Genomic DNA, 13,745 nt, shown 5'->3' with positions numbered 1-13,745 from the left:
CAGCTCCTGAACACCACACGGCAACCACCAAGGCAGCTCCTGAACACCCCACGGCAACCACCAAGGCAGCTCCTGAACACCCCACGGCAACCACCAAGGCAGCTTCTGAACACCACACGGCAACCACCAAGGCAGCTTCTGAACACCACACGGCAACCACCAAGGCAGCTCCTGAACACCACACGGCAACCACCATGCAAGGCAGCTTCTGAATATCTGTTATCAACATATGGGATTTTATGTCATTTTATTTTAGTCACTGCAGCTTTTCTCAACCTTCACTCAAGTTGCTGTAGCTCCTAGAAAACTTGACTTAGATTGCTCAGCTGTAAGAATTCGTCACTCTAGTCAATGCAACTGTATAAGAAATTTTCGCTCGAGGCACAGCAGCTTTAAAAATACTTTTTTTCCAATAACTTGCCAGTGGTAAGACATATGAAGATCCTAATGTATTGAAAATCTACTCCTATATTATTTTTAACAATTATTTAGCTTTAAATTCTTCAGTTTTACCTTTTGTTGTCATATTTCGGGTGCTTTTTCATGCAGTCATTGCTAACAGCCCCGAGTCCCTGCTATAAATCAATGCACAAAATTTTCATATCAATCGAGAAGTTCGTATTCGAGTCTGAGCTTCTATTCATCAGACATATTTACTCGTACGTTAGCCCAACTCTAAAAAAATATAACTCAGTACTCACTGCAATGAGTGACAGAGAGCGCATTTTCTCGTCGACGAAAACGTGAAGTCACGAACGGACGGACAGACAGACAGACGGACGGACGGACGGACGGACGGACATGGCGAGCACAATAGTGCATTTTTTCCATAGATGAGAAATTGCGCTAAAAACGCATTTTCGACGCATAATTTGTGTTTTTTTTCTTGAAAGTTGTTATATTTGAGGTTGTCTGTGTTGCCCGTCACGGAAAGAAACCTTAACTGTTGTCGTTAACATTAAATTTCATATAGGGGCTAAATTATTTTAATCTATTTCCCTTCCATTACGACGAGTTTAATTTCAACCAAACGATCATACCAGCCGAAAAGCGCACGGCCATCAAATCTAAAGATCAAATATGCACACGATTTCGATCAAATTCTCGGACATTTAGTCATATTCAATTCTACTAAAAGTAATTCGAAAAATTATTTATAATGTTGTTGAATTCTTTATGTTGAAATAATTATTTATAGATCTATTCGGTCGTTGTACGTTGACTTAAGCTGTAGGACGATGCGAATGATAGTTTGCGCTAATCTTAAATCTTTGATATACTTATGTTCATTTTGAAATTTCGTATTTGTTATAATATTATATGATGAAGTCATATAACTTAGAATTTCATGTGGTGTGTATAGGTAATTAGATATGGAAAGTAAACTATAAATATACCTTTTATTTATGCTCTAATGCCAACCTGCAGCTACATTTTATCAGGCGAATCATTTAACGAACAACCATATTAAGTCGAGCGTTAAAAAACATTGCAATTCAAAGTTTCCTATCAAAACCTTGCAATTTAAAATTTCCCATTGAAACTTTGACGTTCACTGTCACCATTCAAGATATAATGTTGGTATAAAAGTTTTTGAGATTAGTAGAGGTGGTTCAGAAGTCGAAATTAGACTGCACTATGTACTCAATTACATTGTTTGAATTGGAGCAAAAATGGTTGAAAGTTCGAAAATGTACCCAGTAACTGCAACAGAGGTATTCAATTTCTCCCAGAAATTTATTTAGATTGTTATTGCTTGTAATTACTATAATTTATAGCATATTTATTATAATGTTTTAATTTTAACTCGAAGGGTTCGGGTAATATTTACTAAAATATGTTGCATTTGTGATTAAATGAAATATAATGATTTTGCTTATGAATTGTTGCAGATGAATGAACGGATGATTGATAGTTTGGAGGAAAATAACATGTTGTTATATATATTTCCCTGGCGACTAGTATTTAGTGAAGTAGGTCTAGTGAAGTAATTAAGGATTCATATAAATCTATCCTAGTGTTAATACACTTCTATTTGACCTAATTTATTGAAAGATTTCATTTAAAGTCTTGGATATCTGCTTAATATTAAGCTGCGATTTTCATGAACAACGTTCCTGGGGCCATACTTTCAAAACTCGCTAAGTGAACGTAAGCACTTACGCTCTATTTTCTTGTCTATGATTGGTGGATTTTGCTTGAAAGGCCGTCAATGATTGGCTGATGAACTTACGACCTCTTAACTTTTTTTGAAAGTATAGCCCCTGTTCTGTAAGTGTTTAAATTAAAGGAATTGTATTCGCCGGAGTTTCTAACCTCTTTTATTTAATTAAATCTAAAACAATCTTATATTTCCCAGTACATATCCATACTCTGATGAAAACTTAAATTTGTAATTTCCTCTCTGCGGACTCGATTATTTCCGGTACTGTTTGAATAACTAAAACGCTGTTACAAGTCGCGTTGCGGTACATAATTAGTAAAAATTTGCCGCTGTTTAGATGCGCATAAAATTATTTAATTTTCACGAAGGTTTTTTGTTTCTTCAAAGTGTCAAAATTTTGTCAAAGTCCAAAAAACGTGAGCTACGTAATTATTCCTTAGGGGACCTATGCCTACGTACTTATTCATCGTAATTGGGGACCTATGCCTCCCTCTGCCCCGTCTAATATCTATTGTACACTTTACCTGCTATAAAGTATTACTGTTGTACATATTTATTTTCATCTAAGCTAAGAAGATTCGAAAATTAAATATTCGAGGCTTTATTCAGTGGATGCACCTAAAGTCAAAAAATTTTTATTTATATTTTTATTCTTACATTCCCAACTTAAAAACATTTTTATTATTATATTGCATTCTTACATTCCCATCGCAACTCTGGTGGTTAACAGCAATAAGACGAGTCATTCAGAGATATTCCGATCGTACTCTAAATTTTCATACATAAATTCGAAAAGACTAATAAGCTGAAGATTTGAATGTCCCATCCATTCATGCTATAATAGTGAATACATTACTTACTGTCTTCCATTTGTTGGGTGTCGATATAGCTTGTAGTTCTTGCTCCTTTACTTCGCTCGATGTCAAATGTCTCTGCTTCAATAAAGTCCACACGTAAACCTCCACATTTTATTATCCTTATTATTGTTAGTATCTCTCTGAAATATAATACAATATAATATGATCATTTTGATATGACTGCGTCATCCTGTTTATATTATTATTATTATTCCACGAAGAGATTGTCGTGGCGTCTCGTTCAGATCGAACTTCGAGGGCACGTTACAAGTGGCTAAAAAAGACACGAGAGGATGAAAACAGATGCGGTCTATGCTAAAACAAAGGACATATGTATATAATATAATTAAATAAGATATAATTAAATAAGTCAACTTATGTATTCAACTTTGCGGTAATCTGTAGTGGCAACTCAGCTTGTGACTCCTCAAAATCGACAGGTCTTGAGATAAAAAGCTAAAAATAATAGCTGTTTTTAACCCCTCCCTTCCCACCGCAAAAAATATGACCTATTTATGTAGATAATGTAATTTTCATATTTTGAGCAACACAAGTTGGAAATTAAATTCTGAAGCCGAACCTGAAAGATCAACAGACGTCCGTTGTCCGATTTTAGTTTCTTTTATAGATTAAGTTTATGTTTAATCAATTGTCAGAGAATATAAGTATTAAACTCACTAAATATTGTCTGTCGTTAAAAAATAATCCACAAAGCTGGCTGATATCTTCCTGTCTAAATTAATTTTATCATCCTAAATTTGATTATGATTTTGCGAGGTATAATTGCAAATTAATCATTTGTACTGAAACATCAAGCCAGCGGCAGCGCTTAGCCGCTTAAACCAACACGGTGAATGAAATGAATTAGTTCGTGATCAAGTCTACTGCACTTATGAATTAAGTGCTATTGCTATATGCGTGATTTAATTACCAAAAAACGTGAATGCATTGAATTAGCTGGCGATAAAGTCTACCGCACTTATGAAGTTCTATTGCTATATGCGTGACTTTCTTACTAAGAACGTGAATGCATTGAATTAGCTGGTGATAAAGTTAACCTCACTTATGAAGTGCTATTGTGACATGCGTGACTTTCTTACCAAAAACGTGAATGCTTTGAATTAGCTGTAATCAAGATCAAGTTCACCGCACTTATGAAGTGCTATTGCGACATGCGTGACTTTCTTACTAAGATCATGAATGCATTGAATTAGTTCGTGATCAAGTTCACCGCACTTATGAAGTGCTATTGCTACATGCGTGACTTTCTTACAGAAAACGTGGCATTGAATTAGTTGGTGATCAAGTCTACCGCACTTATGAAGTGCTATTGCTATATGCGTGATTTAATTACCAAAAACTTGAATGTATTGAATTACCTGGTGATCAAGTCTACCGCACTTATGAAGTGCTATTGTTCAGCATTTCAAATCTGCTCGTTTTTGTGAGGGCGGCGACAGGCGACCACAGGTCTACCGTCGCAAAAAGATTGTTTCAATTAATTATTTACTGAAAGAATTCTAATTCTACAATAAGGTCATTTCACCACATGAATTTCTCTCATTATTAGGCATTATTTTAAGGGTGCTTTAGTTTTACTTATAGAAAGGTTTCAATTACTGGCTAATCAGAAATAATTTAAGAATCCCACAATAATTTACGGAGCAGGGACGTGAGAGATACTGAGTGACGGTCATACTATATGATGTTAAAATGATAATAATAATGATAGAATATTTATAAATTTTCAGTCCATTTTAGCTCCCAACACTTCTTTTAGAGGAATAAACATGAAAAACAGAAGCCTATATTCAGAAATTGAGAGATGTTTAACTTAAATATTTTATTGAAATCACTTTTATAATCATATATTTTTTTGTTATAATCGTATTTGCACGAAGTAAAAAAAATTCATTATGCTTCTTCAATTAAAATGACAGTCACCAGTTAAAAATTACAAGCACGGCAACCCACTATACGTTGTGCATGAAATATTGCACAAGGTAACAATTGTTAGCATAAATTCACGCTAGCTCTTGATACACTTGACTACAACCGTACTGCTCAGGTACAGGCAGCTCTCCTTGAACTGGGGCCATACTCTCAAAACTCGCTAAGTGAACGAAAGTACTTACGCTCTATTTTCTTGTCTATGATTGGTGGATTTTGCTTGAAAAGCCATCAATGATTGGCTGATGAACTTACGATCTCTTGACTATTTTTTAAAGAATAGGCCCATGACTGTTATGGCACAGCAATCAACCAACTGCTTCTGCTACCGCTGATTACGACCAGCAGTAGTCTAGCAGCTGAAAGGTCCTAGAGCAAGTAGTCCTATAATAATATTGAGCTGAAAGGTCCTAAAGCAGCCTCTAGAAGCTCAATGTTATTGCGCAATATGGTTAACACAGTATATTGAAGGGAGCCCCTAGTAGCTCAATACCATTGCACAATATTATTGAGCGTCTATAGGGGCCATATTAGCGGTTTGTGCAATTACGCGATTTACAGAATCTTGAAAATATATCTGGAAGAAATTGTGCCACAAACTGGAAAAAATATAACTCAGTACCCACTGCAGTGAGTGACAGAGAGCGCATTTTCTCGTCGACGAAAACTTGAGGTCACGGACAGACGGACGGACAGACAGACGGACATGGCGAGCACAATAGTGCATTTTTCCATAAATGAGAAAATGCGCTAAAAATTGTGCCATCTAGGCGCTACATTGCGCAATATTCGCTTAGTGCGTCCCTAGCGGGCGTTCGATCGAAGTGGTTATGCTTATCGCGTATCCTTATCATGGATGAAAAATATATAAACTACTTCAGCACTTCATTGAACTTTATAGTGCATGGTCTCCAAGTTTTATGGGATTTTAAATGCTAAGATAATAACAACTCGTTCGAAAAAGGGGAGCAGTACGATCATATTTTCCTTGTCCGCAAACCAGTACCTGCATTTTTTCGATCTTTCTGCGAGCCTTCTCCTTTATATTCTACAACTTTCGGCCACATAATTATGACACAACACGATTCAGTCTCGCTCGACATGTTGACTTCATGAAAGTCTGGCAGGGACTGTTTGCGCAATATAGTTGTGTATATTGCGCAACTCATCAATATGGCCTTCAGACGCGCAATACTATTGCGTAATATTGCGCAATAATATTGAGCATCTATAGGCGCTGCTTAACGCAATGCATATTTGGCGTCTTTTAATTTTGAATTTTTCCTATTTATTTTTTGTTTTCTATTCTTTATTCTTTATTTGCGCAGGAGCATACAAAAAAAAATTCATAACAAAAAATATAAAAAATTTAGAGAAAAATACAAAATGCTTCCATGTGAATGCCCATATAAGCTAAAAAGCTTCACAGGCGACATTAGCGATATTACAATCGAAAAACAATAACAAATGACGATGGGATAAGACAAAAGGTAACAGAAAGTGACTAAATTGAAAACATCCTGATAAAAACTAACCATTAGTAGTACTGATTTAAGAATAACTAGCATGGCGACTAAAAATAATATTCAACAAAGGCAGTAACAACTCTACCTAAAAAGTTAAATACAACTAAGACGAAAAGTCGAAACAATGTTGACTTACACAATATTATTTTAAAAATATTATTGAGAAAAGGCAATTACCAAAATCTTACAAAACTTATCAGAGTCAAATTAATAACGAGTAAGAATAAAATCGCGGAATTTAGTCTTTAAACTGAATTTAGAACAATCAATTTTAAAATAATCAGGTAATTCATTAAAATATTTCACACAATTAAAAACTGTACCGTTTCTTTCAATTTCCAAACGAACCGGGGGTAAGTTAAAACGCATGCCCCTGGTGTCATGGGAATGTAGGGGAACAAGAGAGGCGAATGCAGAATTAAAAAGACGTTCATCATGGAAGAGTGCCCTATTCATGAATTTTAAAAGCTGAAATTTGTACATATCGTCAAGTTTTAAAATATTCGACTGCCTATATAATACAGTAGTACGAGTCAAAGGGATATTATTTTCAACAAACCTAACCCGTAATATAGTACGCAACGATTTATTTATTAATGTGATGACCCGTTTTTTAGAATTAAAAGGTACCCCACCCCATATGATCAGCGTGTTCGACAGTTTAGATACGGAAATTGAGTAGAAAAGCGTTCTTAATGATGGAAGAGGTAAAACACTAGATAGAGCAAGCAAAACACCATGGGCTTTACTCGCTCAGTCCCTGACATACGTAGGTAATGTCTTTATTGTATTAATTAATGTTGACATTAGCGGCTTATGCAGCATTTTTTACAATTCATCACCATTCCACTCGAACAGAAATGAGCTTGGTTTCCCTGACAGGGCTTCGGAAATAAGATCGTTTCTTTCATCCGTCGTCAGCGAAAGGTTAGAGCAGACGTAAAGCTTCTTCCCTACAGCGCCCTGGAGCTGGCGCACCATCTTCAAGCCGTCCTCGTATAAGAAGTTCCCAGAAATCGTGACTTGTCCATAACGTTTCTTCCTGAAAGGAATTAACGACATAAAATATGTGTGTAATGCACGTGTTAAGCCGAACACTAATAATGGGAAATTTTGAAATCTAAAATATATTTTTATGAAATGAACACTTAAATAAATGATTTCAGTTATCAATTGTATTTCGCTATGGTATTCATTTCCGATTCATAGTAAGTATTGGAATATTGATATTGAACTTCTTCAGTCTTGGTGAAAATTTTATCATGGCCTATTTGCTAAAGTCTTTGGAGACTGCTAATTTGAAGAATGTACATTAGTGATGGCAAAAAAATTACAGCAGCTGTATTATTTCATGAATAAACAAACCACAGAAATAAGGTTGAATTTATAATAAATGAAATTTTGAATTACAGTTAATAGGAATCACTAACTGTGGGTATGTGTCATTGATGAAGCGGAGTGTCTGGTCCAGATCATCATCGATCAGTTTGGTAATGTGTAGATTGATCTCACAATTTGGTTTCCTTAATCCCTGGAAACGCTTTGGAGTAATTTTTTCAGTTGTTTTGGCATTGACCAAGTCAATCTTCAAGACTAACTTGGTTAAATTTTTCATTCGAGCGGCATGCTCCGTGATGGCATTAAATGCCCGCATGCTGCATACTTTGGTTGCCACGCGTTTGCAGTCTCGAAGTTTCGGAACTTCCTTCTCCCCGATGTGGCCTTCAAACTCGACGAGAGAGGTCCAGTTTTCGAAAAATTTAAGGTACGAATCACTGAAGTGATTAGCATCATCGTGCAAGTGATGAAGAATTTTTAGAACCAGTTTAACCTTTGCTTCTCCATGTTTAGCCTCTCTGTCCATCTTGTTTTGCAGTGCGGTCAACGTAGCATTCAGTTCAGAAATTTTTTTCGGGTCGTCAATGACTCTTAAGTCTATTGTTAACTCGTCAACGTGAATATCGGGGCAATGGGTCAAAAGTTTAAGACCCGGAACTAAAGTTTCTGAGTTTAAGCTCCACATTTCATCTGAAATGTGATTTGCTAACTTTTCGGCCATTGTTTCATTGTATGATAAACCCTGTCCGATAACATCACGAGCTTCAGTTTCGTGGAGTAAGGAGAACCAAAAGTCATACTTCGAAAGAGGAATTTGAACCTCCTTGCACAATGTTAGTAGATTATCACAGTGCCGGTCAAGTTGCCCCAATCTTGCCAAGCAGCCTGCCAAGAAAGGAAAAACCTCCTGCACTTTACGTCGATGCGTGGAGGTACGAGGGAACTGTTCTTCTAAGTTACCAACTCTTTTTACTACGTTGTTTGCCACGCTTTCTGCTGAAAAGTATTCCATTTGAGTTCGATGGAAGAACGAGTACAAGTCGTCTTTTTTACTAGCCTTTGCAGATTTTTGGATGATATCATAAACTAGAAAAGCTGACAGAATTTCTCCTGGCTCCAGTTTTGCTTGGACGCATCTATCTTTAACTTCTGCCACGTTGTCTGGCGTCAGTAGCAGTTCGTTGCTGTGATCTTCCACAAGCTGTTTGAACGCTACTCGTTTTAATGCCTGCAATACTTCATCGAGTTCTTCGTCATTGCTGTATCCTGTTTTTAGATGGACTCTGATTTTGATGAGTTTCTCTTTGAGCATCTCGAAGAGTTGGAAATAAAGTTGAGTTGCCGTGTTGATAGCCTCCATCACACTTGGATTATTTCTCTTCTCCAACCAGAGGAATATAAGTAGAGCCATGGTAAGAGGTAGCTTCAAATGCGTTGACAGAGTAGATGCTTTTCTAGCAATGAATGAATTAAATTCCTTCACTCGCTCAAGCGCTAGTTTCGGATCTTTTTCCACCAGGTTCATTACTTTGCTAGCAAACACTTTACGCTCTGACGGCCCGAAGCCTTCGAGAACCAGAGGCGCGCTTGTAGTCGAGTTGAAAATTTTCGAGCAGTCATCTTGGAATTCTGGTCGAGTGGTGATGATCACGCGGCTCTTCGGGAGATACGATGCGATGTCCGAGACGAGTTTCTCGCCATTATCTTCGTTTTTCTCATCATACCCATCAATGATGAACAGCAAGTTTAGGGAATTGAGCAAGTAGAAAACAAGATCCTTGTCAACATATACCATCTGGTCGACCAAATATTCCTTTCTGAGGAAATCTAAGAATTTTTTGCTTTTGGTTTTCTTCATTTCTATGTAGACAACAAGGTCAAACATATCGATGAGCTCAATTGTAGTCTGTTTCTTCGCTTTGTTCCTCCACTCTTCGAAAATGATGTGGCATAGCGTACTCTTGCCACTACCACCCAGTCCTGAAATAATCACAACTTTCGGTACTTTGCCTTGCGTGTTCAAACATTCCAAAATACTCCTGTGATCGATCCTTCCCTTGTTCTCATCTACTATCAACGGCGCAGTGAATACATCGACGATGGGATGTTCAGTTCCATAGTCCAAGTTGTGTTGATGGACCAATTTGACGAAGGGATCAACAGCTCTGCCAAACTGGCACTCTTTCTGCAGATGGTATTGACTTTCCTGAATGAATTTGTTCTCTATTTTTTCGAAAAATGTTGCTTTCTCTTTCAAATAGACATCAATTTTTATTGGTTCATTCTTTACGCTCTTCATACTATCTATAATATCAATTCGAGCTTTAGCAATATTCATTGAACTTAGATCTTTTTCTGCGCTGTCCATCAATTCATTACAGAGCTTTTCCAAGTCATCCATGATCTCGTCTTCGGATCGTGGGTCACCACCGTTGTGAGAAACTAAATTTCGTCTCTTCTTGAGCTCTTCTAACAAATTTTTCGTAGCTACTGAGAACATTTTGTCATACACGTTGCTACAAAATTTGACGATACCTGCGTAGTAGAAGGAAATGTCTAGCTTCTCATTTTTAATATTCGGGATAATAAATTGCCCGTTATCTTGTCCAAAAATGTTTTTCGGTTTCATCTTCGTCTTAGACCCCACCATGACTTTAGCGAAACAGTCATTAATACTCAGCATCCCACCATCAGATTTCATGTCTGGGTGGCTGTACACTTCATCGAAGATTTCCTTGAAGAGACGCGTAGCGGGACCCGTGATGAACATAAACACTCGGGCGCTCTTGAGGAGGTCGTCCATTTCGGTGGATGCGGCCGCCATTTTGCCGCATGCGGCCGCCATTCTGGCGAAAGCTGCTGCGGCAGTTGCAATTTCAAAGGGACCTGTAAATCAGAGGGCCATAATTCCAAAACTTGCTAAGTGAACGTAAGTACTTACGCTCTATTTTCTTGTCTATGATTGGTGGATTTTGCTTGAAATGCCGTCAAAGATTGGCTGATGAACTTACGATCTCTTAACTTTTTTTGAAAGTATAGGCCCTGGGCCATCATTAGGATTCAAGGACAGAGAAAGGGGCTTCACACCCTAAGATTTATGATCATATTTTAATTAATAAAGACTGGTTGTATGATTAGTTATTTGAACTCACATTCAGGCCACATTATACTGAATTTGTCGAAATTTTTTTGAAGAAATATATTGAGTAATTAAGGAACCTGTGAATCAGAGGCGATTTTACTAGGAGGGTTCAAGGACAATGGGGGGGGGGGGGGGCTTCACACTGTAAGATTTATGATCATATTTAAGTTAATAAAGACTGGTTATATGATTACTTGTATGAACTCACATTGAGGCCACATTATACTGAATTTTTCGATTTTATATATATTTAATAAATTAACATAAAAATACACACTGGGGCTAAAGAATATTCTAGGGAGGGCTAAAGCCCCCTTAAAATAATTACGTCACTGCTACAAATGCTCAATATCAGTGGTCCAGGCCACAAAAAAACATAGCCAGCTGTGAAAACGATAATTTATATATATATAATAATTATATCAAAATATATTGGGCATAAAACAGAATAAGAATTAGATCAGAAAAAATAATTCTGTTTGGTTAATAAATTTACCTGCTACTCCTTAATTGATGTGTTGTTGTGACGATTCATGAGTACTTTTTATACGTCCTCATCCAATTCCCAACCTTATTACCAGTTCCTTAATTGTTGCAACTCTGTTTAGCGTATTTTTCATAACCTGATCCTGCGTCCTGAATTTCAATCCTCTCAGATTCCTATACATGACTTTTCTCATTATCATAAATTTATTTTATACAAAGTAGAAGTTGCTTCTAGCCGAGTTCGTTTTATTCTTGGATCTCACTGTGTAAAGTATTCAATATTTCCAATCTGTTTACAAATTTCCTCCTTCAAAATTGTAATTTACCTAACCAACTACAAATGATTCTTCAAAATTAAATTTTTTTTTATGAACATATTTCCGTTGGGAACGCCGTTAACCTTGACAGTGATCAGTGGGGACTTATACAGAAGACCTAACTAACACTCACAATGTGCCAATTCCACACAGAAAAGAGCAACACATCAAATGCACTTGCACGGGCTACAACTTCATTAATTACTAAGTTATCAATTACCGCATCGTTTTATAATTGAATCTTTATCTTTGGCATGGGATCATACTTCTAACTTCCTTCATGGGATCATCAAAAACTTCATTCTAACATTTCTTTATCTCAAACGTACGTTATCGCTTGTTTCACCTGGCCGCTTTCAAAAAAAGTTAAGAGATCGTAAGTTCATCCGCCAATCATTGACGGCCTTTCAAGCAAAATCTGCCAATCATAGACAAGAAAATAGAGCGTAAGTACTTACGTTCACTTAGCGAGTTTTGAATGTATGGCCCCTGCAAGTTAGGCTGACGTCTTCGTGTCGCACCTTCACTTGGTGATTCTGCAACAAATAAAATAACAATAAATATATTGTGCTCAAAAATATTCCATACGGCATTGGTCTGCTTATATTACTGGTAATGGATGACTCGTGAATAACTGATTGAAGAATATAACTAGATGCATATTTCATCGGAGGGACAGAAGACGAACCTAGAGTAAAACTTTATAAACTTAAGTAAAAACTTATAAACTAACCGTATTTCATTTAATTCATCACAAATCACGTCGAACTAAACTATTGATGACTATAAGTTGAGCTACAAGCAGACCTAAGAACTCGTAGTAAATCTAGAAACAATTAGAAGTGAGTATTTAATAAGATAGAATCTACCACTCTTCAAGTGGAAATCTGATTCATTATGAATTAGTTTGTCATAACAAACGTTTTTACAATATTGCCAACAGAACGTGTAATGTAACATTATAGCATTGAATTTTGGAATTAACTTGTGCAAAGGTTAAACTAAGTGTTGAGACCTACACTCGCTCTGTATGTCCACTCGCTTCGCGCCGTATAATGTCCAATGTATTAAACATCTTCTTTCAAATACAAAAAAAATCCTGATGAGTGATCAAGTCACGTGTTGAATTTTATTTATCGCGTCTTCTAATCACCAATCTTCCTATTAAAACTGCATTAATTTAAGATCATAACAATTCCATTATTTCCCGTTCAATCATGGACATGTAGCGGAGCAAGGTCACGTGTATGTAAAGGAGATCAGTGGTTAATATATTCATATTATTTTAATGTTACTTCTTCTTATTTTTGACCCCGACTGTAGAAGTTTCATTGGACACCGATTCCACGGCCAAAAATTTGATTTCTGACGTCATCGTACGTTAACTCACTTCGCAAATTATGCTATTGCGCACGCTGAAGCTATCACAAGAGATTTCAAAGCATTTTGCTACGGAAATAAGAGGTGAGCTGGTAATGAGCTTAAAATTTCTTTTGTTTTAAATATTCATTAACACAATAGCAGATATAAAACAATGCAGTACATTGGGAAGATAACAAAAATCGATAAGATAGCTCATGGCAACGGCAAACCGGGCCAAACCCTGTCCTTGGTCCCTGATAGTTTAGGCTACGTGAATGTTGCACACTCGCTCTGCGTCATGACTCATGAACACCAAAATTATGCCAGCATTTCGCAATTTCTCATCAATTTTGTGCACTTATCTCTCACGGTTCACTATCTGTGTTGATCAGGAAATGTAATCGCATTAAAATTAGGTTTAGTTATGGCAATTCGCTTGGCACCGATCAAGAAATGCGAGATTCACACACAAACACACGTACCCCGTCGCAGCCGGACGGCGACTGAGTGATTAGGCTTGCAGTTGCAGAATGCAGCGGCAGTTCCATCGCCAGCTGCAGTTGCATCAGATAACTCATGATAACAGCTGGCTAATACCTATAA

At 36.8% G+C, this 13,745-nt stretch overlaps 1 protein-coding gene across 2 annotated transcripts; it reads right to left on the bottom strand.

The window, feature by feature from the left end:
* Positions 1–6,950: 6,950 nt before the first annotated feature.
* On the bottom strand, positions 6,951–13,447 carry LOC108675263. Of its 2 annotated transcripts, none has more exons than XM_018163258.2 (4): positions 12,800–13,447; positions 12,239–12,316; positions 7,928–10,721; positions 6,951–7,539 (listed from the first exon to the last, which is right to left on the bottom strand). In XM_018163258.2, exons 3-4 carry the CDS (start codon positions 10,678–10,680, stop codon positions 7,326–7,328), a joined length of 2,967 nt encoding a protein of 988 aa, XP_018018747.1. In that variant the 5' UTR covers positions 10,681–10,721; positions 12,239–12,316; positions 12,800–13,447; the 3' UTR covers positions 6,951–7,325. The 2 variants fall into 2 exon arrangements, with proteins under 2 accessions (XP_018018747.1, XP_018018745.1); XM_018163256.2 differs by lacking the exon at positions 12,800–13,447 and adding an exon at positions 12,514–12,703.
* Positions 13,448–13,745: the final 298 nt, after the last annotated feature.

This window comes from Hyalella azteca, unplaced genomic scaffold, assembly GCF_000764305.2.
Source record: "Hyalella azteca isolate HAZT.00-mixed unplaced genomic scaffold, Hazt_2.0.2 contig4515, whole genome shotgun sequence".
Taxonomy (NCBI): domain Eukaryota; kingdom Metazoa; phylum Arthropoda; class Malacostraca; order Amphipoda; family Hyalellidae; genus Hyalella; species Hyalella azteca.
Note: the sequence above shows the minus strand (reverse complement) of the source record. Positions and strands in the feature narration are given on the sequence as shown.

Excerpts from the sequence above, each read along its gene's own strand:
- LOC108675263 (XM_018163256.2), bottom strand. Across the intron at positions 10,722-12,238 it reads TCAAAACTCGCTAAGTGAAC|GTCCCTTTGAAATTGCAACT; the intron begins GTAAGTACTTAC and ends TCTGATTTACAG. Across the intron at positions 7,540-7,927 it reads ATCAATGACACATACCCACA|GAAGAAACGTTATGGACAAG; the intron begins GTTAGTGATTCC and ends AATTCCTTTCAG.